Genomic DNA, 15,745 nt, shown 5'->3' on the forward strand with positions numbered 1-15,745 from the left:
TAGCTAATGGCTAACAGCTAGTGAAAGCTCTGTTTGTCTCCAAACTCTTGGACAGTGTTCTGTTCGCATCGTCTCTGTCTCCAGTCTGCACATGTTTCCAGACTTTTACTGTGACAACAGTAAACTCCATCGTAATATTATTAACATCAAACTCGCTTCAAACGCCATTGCATAGCAGACGGAAGCGGTGCTAACTAGTTAGTCAGTTTCCGGATGACTTCACCATACTCGTAGGCAAATGTAAATACTATCAAACCGCGGCGACATTTTTCGATGGCTCGGGTGCAGTTACTGGTCCCGTATGGTTGGGACTGATCCTTGTACGAGGGTCAGTGTCGAGGCAGAGCCAGCTTTGTACTGACCCTCGTTGCTAAAGCAGTCCGATGTGAAGTGGTTAGCACAGACATACAAGCTAACACGAACCGCAGCCGGCACGTTGTCATTAAAAAAAAAATGAAACGCAGCCACTGTCTCTTCTGTTGTTCTGTAGCTGGGACAGATTATAGGCACTTATGTTGATTTTTACAAACAACAACAGAGCAATTTGCCTGTCCAGCTTTGAGCGACGACATGACGATACACTGCTGTCTCAGCGCTGGACACACCGAACTTCACCTCGGAGATGAACGCCCCCCTTCTCAGATATCTCCTATCACTGCACAGAGGAGGCCGGCCTATGATAATGACTCCTTTCGTTAGGTAAAGGAAGGAGCTGAATCTGAACCAGTGGGTGGGCTGCAGAGACTATGCAGGAATCATGCTTTCCTCATTCTGGGAGATGCCAGGCTCAGGGAGGACCAGCTTATATATGTAGAGACCAGAGAAAACGTGTTTTTCATAATATGGGACCTTTTAAAAAGCCCTCTTACTTTGAGACAAGGAGACCAAAAAGTGCAATATGCTAACTTATTTACTGGATTTAGGACTCATTCCTGCTGCACACTTCTTCAGCACAAGCGCTGGTTGTGACACATTTCACTCAGATCAGATCAGATCAGTCATACCTGATCCTTACCAGACTCTTGCCACACCCGAGTACTTGCTATATCAAAGTGCTTTTGTTGCCCAGACCTTATGAAAATACTGGATGCGAACGCTGGAAAGTGCTGGACTCTGTTTGTGTCATCTACCCTGACCAGATCCCTGCATCTCTAGCGTGGGTCATCATTTACAATTACAGCATTTAGCAGACGTTTTTGTCCAAAGTGACTGACAGTTATTCATACATATATTCATACACTGATGGCCGTGGTTGCCATGCAAGGTGCAGACCAGCACATCAGGAACAGTTTGGGGTTCAGTATCTTGCCCAAGGACGCATCGACATGCAGACCAGGGGAATCAAACCAGTGACCATCTGATAACAGGACGCTGGCTCTGCCCCTGAGCAAGAGTCTCACTCATCAGTTAGGTGTTTCAGTCCGTCATAGAAACGTGGTGCAGGCCTGAAAGGTGCTGAGAGTCATGAAAACAATTTGAAATTCATGTCCATGTACACAAATCCTGTAGATTAGTTGGTGACAATTTCATGAACTGCCGTCATGTGACTGTTTTGCCCTGGAAATGTTGGGCTGGATTTTCTTTTATCACTCATACATTACTTTAAGTTCTCTGGAGCTGTGTTGAACACCAGAGGCTGTGCAGTCTGTGATATATGTGGTGCGTTACCATTCATTTATTCACAGTGTTTCTAAATGCATGACATCTCTATGCTGTCTCCGGTGAGCTACTGCAAATGTTCATTTATGACTCCCTCAGTTGTACACTTCTTTTATTCCGTTTTTTTTTTTCCTCGATCCACGCACAGAAATAATGAGGAGGAAAATCTCTTGCTTGCATCAACCTCAAATTGGCGAAATGAAAATCTGTCTTAAACAAAGGGAAAGACCCCCATGGCGTCTGGGTCTACAGTTTCTGTCACATATTCCTTGGAGGTTTCATGTGACAAAACACAGAAAGTTGCTTTGTCCCTCCTCTTGTCACGTTACACCCCTTACCCATAGTTTTTTTTCCCCTTCCTGTTGTCTGGCTGTCTGTGCTGTCAGCCCATAGCCTGGCACCTGCTCTCATGTTCCTAATTAGTCTCATTTAATTAATTATATACTGCAGCACATCTCCTTATTTCTGGCTTTCTCTGGATTTCAGCGCCTTTGTTTCAAACTCGCAGAGAAGATCGGCTCTCAGAAAGGTGCTGCTCAGCCGAGGGTCGTGACTGCAGAATCAAGTGTGTGGATTCAAAACGCTTTGTGGATGATCAGCTCGCTGAGAGGTGTTTGTTTAAAGCGTTATGACACCCACGACGGGGGGGTGGATTTGACGGGCTGCCGTTTAACATCCCTTCATTAAGCTTCTTTGTATTTCCCGTTTCACGAAAGTGCTTCGTAATGTTGTTAAGGGCAAGTGAGGCTGTTGTTTTTTTCTCCTGCGGGTTGTTGTGTCATCTTGGTAAGGAATACCTGATGGCACGAGCGGCTTCCCAGCTGCCGCTCCATCCTCCTGTTACACTGGGATGCACAATGTGCTAAAGAAAAGGTTCCATCAAATATTTACCACCTGATCAACATGACACAATAGGGAAAGATCAGAGCTTTGACTGAATAGGTCAACCACAGAGTCATTGAGTTTCAAGCAGGGAAAATAGAGGCAGATCAGCCGTAGCAAGACAGTAGTCACCCTGTTAGACTCAGTGGTAGTCCTCATGGTGTTATTGTTTTACAGTCTTTTAGAAAAGTTTTCTTTTTACGTGTGTACTTTCAGTCGAGCTCATTCCTTAAAGCAGTTGATTTACATTTAGAAAGGAAATGCTGTCAACTCAGTCAGTCAGTCCTTTAGTCATTCTCCTCATTTCGAAGATTATCTTTTTATACAGATTTTTGAGCAGATGATTAGCATCATCTTGTTATAAAGAAGACTGATTTGTGTGACTGTTAAGGAGATAATGTGTCACATGAGGTCAGTCAACGATGTGATGTCCAATTTTTAATCCATTTATGGAAAAACTACCATCGCGAACTATTTAACATCTCTATCACAAATAAAAACACACTCTAAATTACCCTGAAAATGATCCATCATCCACTAGATTTCATGTTAAGATACTGGTTAAGCACTTGGGAAACTTCATGTTTGCTATTACATCTACAGTTCTTGTGTAATACTCCAACACAGGGTTTAAAAGCCTGATGCTCCCCTCCTGTTAGTTAGAAGAAACTGAAACATGTCCAGTCGCCTAAAATATGGTACTTGTATATACCAATACCATGACCTGCATGACTGAGAACCTTCATCAACATAATTATGTGATTTTAGGCTACCATAAAGGTGTAGTTAATTGAATTGAATTAACTTGTGTAAAACAAAAAAAAAATTACCCTGGTTTCATTTTCTCTCGTCTGCAGTACAACACCACTAGTCATCTCCCACTACTTTATTATGATGACATATTTATTGTAGGCTCAGTTAGCATCACCCAGCTTCCCTCAACAAAAGGCTTTTTTTCACATATTAACACCACTTTTATTACTACGTAAATGCATGTATTGACGTTGCAATTGCAACCGTTCAAATGCAATTATCAGTAATGAAAAGCTAACTTATTTCTGGGTTTTCAGACTCATTACTTTCGAGTAGTGTTAAGTAAAAGTGAAATCTGAAAGGTCATTTTACGTTCGAGTGCAGTTATGTAGAGCACCTCAGTACTTCAGATGCATATTGAACAATATTGTGAGTACAGCAATTGTTTACAGCAATAATTATTTGACATTAGTGCAAGTTTAATCTGAAACAGAGAAGTACATTATATCATCGATCACAAAATGAATCTGAGGAGCTGCTCACGAAAAAAAATTCTGTCATTTAAACAATTTTTACAGTTGTCTGAAATACTGTACACTTTGTAATAACCAAGTGTAATAAATAAATGGTGAATAAATATAGTTAATTAAACTTTAATCAATAGTTATTTCTCTATTAAGAATGAATGAAATGATTTATTAACCATTTATTAAGTCATTGTTTATTGTAACGTTGCCACTTGTGTTTGTAATACTTAATAAGTTCTGTGTAATTATCTGTAAACATTATTTGGATCGCTATAGTAAAGTTGCAACTGATGTCAACAAAGCTCTACACGTGCGTGATAAATGGTGTGTCAATCCTTTCATTGTTAAAAGTGGAACAACTATTACTACAGTAATCTTAAGTAACGATAAATTTACCATTCAAAGATGCTTATTGCAAAGTTTTTTCTGTTCAGAAGGTGAAACATTCATCTCACAACTCACATACACTCAAAATAGAGATAGGAACCACTGTAGTAGCTTCATTTTTCTTCTAGCAGGAGTATGTTGTACTTCAAGGGCTGTTTCTGTTTGTGTTGTTTTTCTCGTCAAAAGGTCGTGAGAGTGACCTGGAGCCCTTTCACCGCTGACAGCCGATCAGCTGACACAACACAAGGCCAGATATTGTTTCCTCGATGACGATGGCGACGATGGCGGTGAGTGTTTAAATTTTCAAAGCCGGGGGGGGGGGGTCACAGTTCGGGGATGCGATTGAATTTAATGCAACGGAAATGTTTGTCCTCTCTGTGGATAATTACATCTCCTCCTGAATTTTTTTTGCGTCTAAAGGACCTGTTTATGGTGAGGAAATGACAAGAAGTCGAGTTGACAGGCCTGGAGTGAGACAGTTAAATGCCCCTTGCTGCTCTGGATAATTAATAAATAAAGTACCAGGGGAGTCCTGTCATGGCTTCCTCTATGACAGGGGCTGTCTCCAGTGCGCTAAAGCATTAAATGACCAATTCCTGTCAGGCTAACTTCCACTGCACTCCCTTGGCACCCTCTCCCTCATTCTCCCTCTCTCTCTCTCTCTCCCCTCTATCACACACACTGTCTCTCTTTCTTCCAAAGAGAGCTACTTTGCTCTCTTTGCTCTGAGTTTTTCAGCGACTGATGGCTCTAGTTCATTTCTGCTGAATTAATTGGTCCCTGAATGAATTCTGTTGACAGGGCAATTCATCATGTGTTTGGCCTGACAGTGACTGGGGTGTTGGGAGTGAGGTGGTGGTGGTGGTGGTGGTGGTGGTGGTGTTTGGGGAGGTGAGGGTGAGGGAAGCTGCAGGAGAAGCTGGGGTTACAGAAGGGGGGGGGGGTACGGATGGGGGTTGATGATTCTGCGCTCTCTTCTATTATTCCCCCTTTTTTTCTGCTAACAGGAATAGCCTGCATCAAATTCTGCTTCTCCCCCCTCGCCGCTCCTTCTTCTTCTTCTTCTTCTGCTCTCTGAATATTTCCAGGCTCCCCCCGGCCGCAAACAAACACGGCTCGGCTGACAGATCCAGCTGATTAGGGAGCTCCTCTGTCTGCTTTGGAGGATATCCTCATTACTGGCCAGTCAGGTAGCAAGCCCCGTTAGCCTGGGACCCACCAGCGCCTGTTATTTGGGACCTGACACGTTCGCTAAGAGAGGTGCATTGCATTAGGCTTTAATTGCATCATGTATCACAAAATAGCCATTAGGGTAATTATTTACTGGTGAAGGGTAAATGAGGTTTGGCGCCGCGTGGGCCGAGCCACCTAGCCTCGCTCTTGGCAGAGGTGTGGCGCTCACCTATACGCTAACGGATCTAATCGCCGGTCATTTGCCTCATTTGGAAATATCTTGTCATCCAGACCCCTCTGTCACACCATCTCTCCCCCCCCCGCCCCCCCTTTTTTTTTCTCACACTCGCTTTCAGTCAAGCAGGGCACTTATTACGTCCAATCAATCAATGCTCACTCATTAGGAACCTCCCCTCAAGTATCCTCTGGATGGCCCTCGCTGCAGCAAGAGTCAAAAATTACCTCATAATTGCTGCTCAGGCATCATAACAAGCTAGGCTGCCCCAGTGACACGGCCATACAAACAGGTCTAACACAGGGAATTGATGGATACTGGAGAATCGTATTATATATTGCCATATCCAATTAGATACAGCACATAAAGCAGCAGATCCATTCCCCCTCTTTTCACAACGTCCAAACCAGGGCTCGGATATAAAGACGTGAAATGCATTTTCATATTTTCTCCGCGGTCGCCCCCCCCCCCTCCTCCTCCCTCCCCTCGTCTTGGTGTGTCACTGCAAATGATAACATCCTGAGGATTTATTGTACATTTGACACACCAGTAACCAAATTATAATTCAGTGGCTGCGGCATATTCGTAGAACCGCTGTACAAATCGCACAGAGGGGAGCGTTCAGTCAGCGCGTGTTAGCACGGAGCAGCTCGAGAAAAAGGTCAACAGTTAGATCTGACACCGTGGTTTGGAGTTACGCATGGCCAGGCTCACCTGAAGTCTAAGGGTTTCCTATTAGTGTCATACACATCCCAAATGAAGAGTTTCCTTTAAAAAAAATGATGATTAAAGGGTGCATTTTCAAGCTCTTTGGCTCCGTATACAACATGTTTTTGTTTTTATGCAACTTTTGAGCCAATATAATCCAATTTTTTTCCTCAGGAGCAATCTGCAGAATGGAGCCTACACATTAAGATAATTACTGCTTATCCAATGTGGAGTAATAACATTAATGTCACAGTTAAGGCACAGAGCAAAAAAAAACAAGAAAGAAAGAAAGTTGAGCATGAAAAGATGAATTAAAAACCAGAGCTGCTGATTCATCCATAAAATGAGCAGTAAATCAAGATTTCGACGCCCAAGCTTTAACTTGATTACCACGTTCGTACGGGTGCTGGAAATCCTTGAAAACGCTTGAATCTTAATGCATTTTGAAGGTTTATGAAGTGCTTGAAAGTGCTCAGAGTTGTAACTGCATTACTACAGTGATGAATCACTGCCTGACTGAATGGTTTTGCTTTTTGGATAAAGAAGTCGGAGGAGCGGAGAGATAATGTTCTCAGATTTATTTTTACATTTCAGTCAAGATTTTATTGAAATTGAAGTTAGCTGAAAGAAAGTTAATGACCAACTCATTTCAGTCATTTTTCATCTAAAAAAGTCAAATAGCTTATTGTACGGCTCCAGCTTCTTCAATGTGATTCTTAAATGTGTGCGATTCATGACAGTAAATGAAGATTCTTTGGGATTTTGACTGTTTGGGCAAAAGAAGCAGTTTAAAAATGTTGCTTTGAACCCTTTGACATTTTGTAGTCTAAACCATTAATCGACTAATGATTAGTTGTGAAAAAAACAGGCAAATTGATCTAGAATTAAAGGGGCACTATGTAGTTTTGTAAAAGAACAATATTAATGAGGTAATAAATGACATCCAGAATTTTTAAAAATCTTTTCCATAAATGGATAAATGAGCTGTTCTCAGAGGAAAATAAGGTCCGCAGAACACTGTTTGAAGCTAGAGAGGTGGCAGGGTCCGCCACATAAAAACAAAGTAACACAGTATGAAATGTCCTTTAAGGTCCGGTTAGTTTCTGGAGAGCTTTCTCTTCTGACTACAGAGTGCACCTTTAATCAACTAATTCATGGTAAAACAATAATTGTCAGGTTAATCCATAATGAATATAATCTTGTCTGACAACCACATCTGAGGGATCATTGCAACAAAATGTGTATATATCGGTCAAAACATCGATTTTTTTCCCATGATATCAGTGTCAGCATCGTCAGGCTGCAGTTCACAGCACAATAACATCTGATTTAAAGTGATGAAGTGAAAAAAAAAAATCATTTAGAGTGGATAAATAGGTTGTTTGCCAGAGCTTTCAAGTGCTGGAAAATCTTGAAAATGCACCTTGAGAAATGCTTGTCTTTAAGATCAAATACGCATTTTTTAAATTTATTTTCTTTATGTAAGCTTACACTTAAATCATATAAATCTGAGACAACTAATACCATTCTTGTGCTTTCACTGTCGATTTGTATCATAAACTTTTATGTTTCATGGGCACAAAACAGTGACAGGTGCTGATAAGAGCCAATCAGATCACCCCGCTGCTCTCACACATACACTGTAAATAATATATATATATTTATATTCCGGAGGATGCTGTTGTCATCTGGCATGCCGCAGTCAATTTGTGCGTGATTGACAGATACATCCAGGTTCACAGTTTATTGGTTTCGGAGGAGAGAGCCAGATATGCCAATTTAGATAGGAAAGTGACAAAAAAGTTTCCATCTAAATAGAATAATTCCGCTTCTGGGAATTCTCAGCTTGGGGAGAAGGGAAAAGAGTCAAGCTCCCTTTATTCTATTCTTTTTTTTTTCCAACCCTCCTCCTCCTCCTTTAACAAGGGCTGTGAATGACAAACATATACGACAGTTAGGGGCTGACAGAACATCAGCTTTTGATGCTTCACAGGGGAGCTATGAAATAAACAACAGGCAGAGAAATTGAATTACAAAGCAAAAAAAAAAGGGGGTCTCTCCTCGTGGACCCGGAGGCATCAGAGTGCACCAGAAGAACAGCTCAGCACAGCGTGTTTTAGAGGGGCTTATTTTCTCTTCTTTTACAACGCTGAAATTTGGAGCAAAGTGTGCGATTAAAGGGGATAGAAGTGGACCATTCTACTTTATAAACCTCTAATATTTTAATTCAATATTATATCACTGCTATCCATGCAGAAAGAGAGAGTCAAACTCAGTCTTTTGCCATTAAAGCAAGATAAAAAAAACCCCGAATGTCTGAATTAACTGCTGAAAAAGCTCAACGACCGTATTCCCATTCTGTCCGACATCGTTTCTTTTTTTTAATTTCAAATGTACACGCAGCTTTTTATCGCACGCTCCCCGCAGCCCCTCCAAAATCCTTTTTTGCAAATCGCAGGCCGCGCTAATCAGGACAGTGTCCAACTTGTTGTAAATCAATAATGATATAACTAAGTCATACAAGGCGGCGGTTGGCGGAGGGATTACGGAGCGAAGAAAAGAGTGAAAATAAGCTCTAAGAGGGATTTCATGCATAAATCTCTCCCCTGCAACTTAGCACAAATTGAATTCAGGCACACTGCTCGAAAAAAAAAATTAATTCAGCTTTACAAAGCGAGGAGAGGTTAAACACTTTATGTGCTGCTCACTGATCCAAATCATGGAGAAAACATTTAGAGGCATTCTCACTGTGGCCCCCCACCCACCCACTCCACCCTGTGCACCATGTGATCTTTATACCTGAAAAGTAAAATACATTCATCATCTCAAAAGAGTTTCTTGAGCTGCCAGAGTTCATTGTGTTTTTTCCAGAAAGAAAAAGCTAAATTTGTAGACATAATTTGTGCGCTTAACACCTGTTATTTGGCATTTTTAAGTGGGATATAAACGTCTAATCAATTATTCACACGCTGAACACACTGTACACTACAGAGACCAATCTGGGTCAAAGTTCTGCAAGTTCTGCTCTTATTTTGATTCAGCAGTCCCTTTGATTTGACTCCTATCTCGGCCTATTTTCAGTTATTTCAGTGGGTGTGATTAACAGCCTCCACATTTGTTTTGAGGCACTTGAAAACAGCTAAAGCTCCAGATTTGAAAAGTTCAGGCACATGCAATGGCAGAGATTGAGTCCTTTACTGCGTTCATCAGATTGAGAGGTGGTTTGGAGGATGGTGACTTCCTTCTGTGATGTTTTTTTGACCTATATATTCAAGACAAAAGTCCCCTGATACTTCATGTTGCTGCGAACTGGTTCCTTGTGCTATTTATTTTAACATATCTTTTAGTTCCTGCACCACATCCTGACATGAGGGCTTTTTACAGCCATGTACTGAATATTTCTTTTAAAATAATAAACAATAAAAACTTAAAAATGCCCCAAACTTTAGAAACTTCTCCCATCAGGCATCTCTAATGGGTGAATGAACAGTTGAAATATTAAAAATGAAATATTAAAAGTACTGACACACTCAAAACAACTGAGCAAACTATATCTGCTGCTGAATACCATGAGATGCAGCTGAAAGCCAGTAAGCAAAACTTGGGTTAATACTCTTTGTCTACTATTTTAAAAAATTAACCTTCAAGCTCTGAAGTTTTAACTGATATAAACAGTAAATCAATATTTTAATACATAATGTGATGGAATCAGCTCATTGGATATGATCCCAGTTAAGATATCGATCACTCACTTCAGCACCTGTAACAGTTTAAACACCTGTTACAGATGATCAGGTTGTATTTTATTGACTAACACATTTATGAAACAATTAAAACCCTCCTATGTTTGCTCACAGCTAGACTATTGTATAGTGTGTAGTCTAGTGTATTTTACAGCAGTGGAAGAAGTATTCAGATCCACTAATGAAGTAAATGAAGTGATATCATTAGTGATATAAAAATCCTTTTGAGATCACACACTCAAATTGTTGCTCATTCAGAACAATTTAAAAATACTTATATAATGTTTTTCTGGGGAAACAAGGTTTGGAGGTGTAACACAAGACACAGAGGAATAACTGCCTTTTTTTTGTTATTATTGAATTATTCTTACTGATGTTTTTGCCTGTAAGCAGCATTTTAATGTTTTAGTTTTTCAGCATCAATCCAATGTTAGCTATTTTATATCCTCTGTGTCAATTAACTTATATTTCCCTTAAGTTTCAAGGAATAGAAGCAGTAGTACTTATGTAAAGTAGAAATACCTGTGCTCAATACAGTACAGTACGTGTGTACATGAACTCAAATACCTTTAAGTGTTTATTAAGTGTTTGTTTGCTTGAGGATTAAAATAGTATTCCCCCTTAGCTCAACTCAACACAACTGTAATCAAGCATTTCAAGGGCTTACATTTAGAAAAAAAAGGACTTTAAGATTAAAGTATTTGTGTCCAAGTTGGAGCCACAAATAAGGGTTCTTACGAAGCAGCTGAGGAACAATCCAAAGGAAAGATTTTGACTTTAAAATGATGAAAACAACACAGATTTTGGCATTCTTTCCCCCAAAATTGTTAAAAGGATGCATTAATATCAGATATTTTGTCAATTTACCTTCGTGTCTATTGATTAAATGTTTCGACTCTGCTCCGGATACTCAGAAACACCATGCAGTCCGTTTTTGTTTTTTTTTTTTGCGTAAAAGATTTCAGACACTTTTTTTTATTATCGTACAAGGGAGACCAGCATAATGAAAGTGATAATACCCATGAACATGAAAGACATTTTTTCTTACTGTATTTACAGAGAAGTGTCTTCACATCACACACAAAAAATTCCTTCTACAAAATGAACAATTTCTTGTAAATAACAGAACAATTAAATAAACTCCACCTACCTTTAGGTTTACAGCTGAATATGCATATGATGACCATCTCTGCACTGCATAGAATTTATACATATACTTTTTCCTCATGAACAATGTGGGTTTTTTTCTCATAATAATAATAATAATAGTAATAATAATAATAATGATAATAATAATAATAATACTGCTCTCATGATGCATATAGGTCGGCCTGTAAAATAAACATTAACAAGAACTAAGTCTTTGGCAAATGCAAATACATTCACTTGACAGATGAAGAAAACCATCATTCCAGCTTGATTCAAAGAAATAACTCGGGCCTGAAACATGTGTGGGAGCTGAAGTAAGGAGGGAACATGTTTAAGGCATTTAGCTAGAAATCGTCGCCCTGCTTTTTTACGTTAATTGGCGTCGCTGGAATCAACCAATCAGAGTGACTCCGGACGCCCCTGGCAATCAGACTAGACAAATGATGACATTGGTTTGACTCGGGATGGCTGTTATATCCTTTTTTTTCTGTGGTTGAATGCCAAAGACTTAATCAACTTAAATAAAAACATAAGCTGTGAGAACATAGTAGTGCATGTCAAGGCGGTGACGAGATGGAGGGGGGGCCTCGGATTACGGGGGGGGGGGGGGAAAGAACCGTCAAACTGTAAGTGCCTTTTCAGACTGAGACTTATTAGATTTTACAGTCGAAGTTTCATGAAGTAAAGCAAATATGCATCGTCGTTTTTCTGCATAATAACGCTCCAGTGTTTGCAAACCTCCAAAAATAGTGCAAAAATGACCACAAACAAAGAGAAAGAAAACACAGACAGGTTCTGCCTGACGACCTCTTGTATCCTGACAAATAAGAAGTAGTAAAACACTAGCCAAGCAGTCTGCAGTTCAGTTGTTATGAATTATAAAAAAATGAAATAAAAAAATCATTTTAAGAATATATTTACTAGTTTGTTGAAACCTTGCAAATAGTCGGGCCATGGTGATATACTGTCATGGCTCCCTCTATTTTTTTTTCAAACGAATGTCTCTTTATTTATTTCATTTTGATTTTTTTTTCCTTTTTTGTCTTTTCTTTTTTTTTTTTTTACATCTTGATTGTGTATCACAGAGAACATGTCCTAATCTTCTCATGGCATCAAAAGCGATCGATTTTTACTCATGCTGGATGTTTGGTCGTTGACTGTTTCAGATGGATAAAAAAAACAACAACAACAACAACAAAAAAACAAAAACAAAAAAGAAACAGAACAACAACATTAGCCTGCCACAGCCTGCATGTGCTGCCGCTAATCTCCGTCTGATCTCACTGTGCTGCCATCTGAATCGGGAAAGGGAGACGAATGGAAAAAGGAAAAAAAAAAAAAAGGCTGCTGCTACATTTTTAAGCTCCGGACAGCATTCCCTGCTGAGAGCCGTCAAGAAAAAGGAATGTACAGTATTGATCCATGATGGGATGAGACCGTGACAACTGCTACAAGGGAGGAAAATAAATTCTGATATTTTTTTCAGTCTTTTTTCTTTTCTGTTTTTTTTTTTTTATTTTAAACCACCACAGTTAGCCACAGTTGTCATCGTGTGTGTGTGCAGTGTCTTTCAGTGTCTCTGGTGATGTCTTGTAGATATAATTTTTTTTTTTTTGGCTTGAAGTGTCCAAAAAAAAAAAAAAAAAAAGCTGCGAGGAGAGAGAGAGAAAGAGAGAGAGAAGAGAAGTCGTCCGGAATCTCCCCCCAAAAAATCCCGTTTCTCATTGTGTGAGCCGGGAACATTTTATGCGCAGTTGCTCCGTGTCCAGTGGACCATGCCGCTCACACCGGGGCAATATGGAGGCTAAGGCCATGGTCCTGCAGGTTGATTTGGTTTCCATGGTAACTAGTGACGGTCATAGGCAGTGGCAGCAGTGGGAGGGGCGGAGCCTCTCGATGCGGCACTATAATAATAAGGGGAACCTGAAAGTTAACAGAAGAACGAACCATTTGAAACAACAACATAGCAATAATAATAGTTTAATTTTTGAGCTTTTGTTGAACACATTACTCCACGCTTAAAATCTCTCAGGTGATCGTCCATTGCCATCCCACCCGCTTTATCACTGTTGCAGGAAGTGCCCATTGTTCCGACGCCCCCTTATTCTGAAACCCAAATAGTCCGTAAAATGTCTCAGTGGACCGAAACCCAATTTGTCCGACAGCCTGTTATCCCGAAAACAAAAGCCCATTTCTTCGAAGGCCTGCTGATCCGAAAAACACACTCTCACTGGAGTTTGTTTTCGCCCTTACTTTCTTAGCGCCTTGTTAGGGTAAGGGTACATTGTTTGGTATCAGGCCAGGAAGACAGCCTTGCGAACGGCCCTGCGCAATGACCTTTTGTTTTCAGGCTTTCGGTCAAATTAGACATTTTACGGACCAGTGGGGTCTCCGAATAATGTGCCGTTGGAACAATGACACGCACCATTGATGCTATGCTTCTCAGTCGTTGGCCTCAGTGCTTGAATTTTTGTAATATCTTTTTAAAAAAAAAATGTAGGTCCTTGATTACAGACAAAATTTCGATTCCCATTTCGAGCAATTTTACAGGTTAAAATAACTGTCCGTGGTGGTTTTGTCAGCAGTAACTAGCTAGCGAATTAGGCTAATGTTATGACTAAGCTGAAAATGTAATTTAGCGTTAAATTTTCCAGCTAAGTCAATGTCATAGTCTTAAATATGCGCTACATACATGATGTCATGCTAAAACTAAAGCTAGGATACAAAACATTAGCGTGTAAGCATCCTAACCAGTTTAAGACATTGATATTAAGAAGTAGCATTGTTTTTTTATTGCAGTGCAACTAGCTAATTGGCCTTATTTGTATGCTTAAAGCCTCTGTTATTTTTACTTTAAAACTGACAGAACAAACCTAAGTAGCTAATTAAGCTAACAATAGTTCCATGATTTGGCTGAAAATGCCGACTGTAGCCGAGTTTTTAAATTTTCAAGCTGACTCATTGTTATAAGCTGCTAAAGAAGACAAAAGCTAGGCTACATGTTAGTCTAGCTTTTGTTTTATTATCCTCACCCACCCACTGAAGATAATAAAGAAATAGCATTGTTCTTGTATTGCAGTCTGGCAGCAGAATTAGTCAGCCAAATATTAGCAAAAAGTCAATATAAAAAGTTCCAACATAAACTTAATTGTCTGAGATAACATTGTTTGTCTTTTCAAACAGTATGTTTTTGATATTTCAAGAGAAAATTCTTTCAGCAGGCTTACAGTTGTGTTAGGAGGCTAAGTGTTAATTAAAATCCCCAAATCCAATAAAGAGATAGACAGAGCTGCTAACGTTAGCATCAACCCTGATAGCATTCAAGAGCAGCTTTCACACATTTGGTCTGTGACTCAAAACATGTCTCCCTCTAACTCTTTTTTGGTAACCTTTAACCCCATATAATGTGCCCCCGACTTTAAAAGTAAAGCTTAGTTACTGCTGTAAGCTAATTAGCAGGGCGTGCTAACGATTGCAGCTCTGGATAGAGCAGATAAACGGTTGCTGAGGCTACTGTTTTTTACATTTCGCCCATTCAGGGGGAGGGTTTTTTTCTCTCTCTCTCTTGCTAACGGTCCATTAATCGCCCTCATCCCGTCCCTCACTCTCTACTCACTTAGTAATGCTGGGTTGCTGAATCGCCAGGCTTCATTGTAGGTTGTGTACTGTGGATGACTGTAGGGGTTCCCCGAAAACTCGCTCCCTGCAAAACAAAACAACAAATCAATTAGCATTTCAATGCGTCAAACCATTAGCCCTTCACATGCAGTCATTTCTCGTCATTCAAAACAGGATGCAATTTGAGGGGGAAAATGATAGTCATCGTTGTGCGACCAGTCAAGCAAGTAATTTATTTCTTTTTCATTTCACTTAAGTTATGCAACACTGAACAATACAGGATGTGACACTGAAGGCAGCTTTCCCTGTCCCATTTATGGATATCTGCCCATTCTTCTTCCTCCAGTATATTCCAAACCGGCCTAATAAATACAGAGTGGTAATAAACTGTTTCATGCATACATTTTTGATATGTTGCAATAAATCTGGCAGCCTTTTCTTGGGGGGGAATTTTTTTTAACATCTCCAATCTGCCCCCCCCCAACACCCCGGTCCCAGCTCTCTCCGGTGTTTGGTGTGACAGAATTTGCTGGGGAAGTAACTTGGAGCATGTCAGTGAGCACTGCTGTTGGTTCAACACGTTTCTTTCCCTTTACGAGACAATAAAGGCGAGATTTTATATGAAGCTGGTGAGAAATGGCTTTGCTTTAACAGTGTTTTGCACCTGTCACTAAATCTTAGCGGTTGTGTATAGGATGAATGGGTTGTAACACAAAACCACAAGCCATGGGATTAAGGCCGTCATCTTTTGCTTTGTGCCACATAAGAACGAATGGAAAGTAAAAGTGTGTTTGACTTGGAGGGTTTTTTTTTCACCAACATGATTTAACAGTTTTATTAGTCAAAACCCAAAAGTAAATCTGGACTGCGCTGCCAGGGGGTGCTACTGCATCTCTCCCCCACCTTTTTTT

The 15,745-nt window shown here is 40.1% G+C and overlaps 1 protein-coding gene and 1 long non-coding RNA gene across 6 annotated transcripts in view; one reads left to right on the top strand and one right to left on the bottom strand.

Annotated features, from left to right (window-relative positions):
* The window catches only part of LOC119010424, a 37,389-nt gene that overhangs the window by 4,823 nt on the left and 16,821 nt on the right, over positions 1-15,745 (top strand). For both annotated transcript variants that reach the window (XR_005071966.1, XR_005071965.1), the window contains one exon: positions 4,395-4,495. This is a non-coding gene — a long non-coding RNA (uncharacterized LOC119010424). The remainder of the gene's footprint in view (positions 1-4,394; positions 4,496-15,745) is intronic.
* Positions 11,034-15,745, bottom strand: part of pax2b (paired box 2b) — a 38,462-nt gene continuing 33,750 nt past the window's right edge. Inside the window, exons 9-10 of one of the 4 annotated variants that reach the window (XM_037082565.1) lie at positions 14,833-14,919; positions 11,034-13,120 (exon numbers count right to left, since the gene is read on the bottom strand). In XM_037082565.1, the coding sequence (XP_036938460.1) occupies positions 12,999-13,120; positions 14,833-14,919 (209 nt within the window). In that variant the 3' untranslated portion in view covers positions 11,034-12,998. Of the gene's footprint in view, positions 13,140-14,832; positions 14,920-15,745 lie in introns of all 4 variants that reach the window. The other 3 variants (XM_037082566.1, XM_037082569.1, XM_037082567.1) reach the window with 3 other exon arrangements.

This window comes from Acanthopagrus latus, chromosome 20 (genome assembly GCF_904848185.1).
Source record: "Acanthopagrus latus isolate v.2019 chromosome 20, fAcaLat1.1, whole genome shotgun sequence".
Lineage (NCBI taxonomy): Eukaryota > Metazoa > Chordata > Actinopteri > Spariformes > Sparidae > Acanthopagrus > Acanthopagrus latus.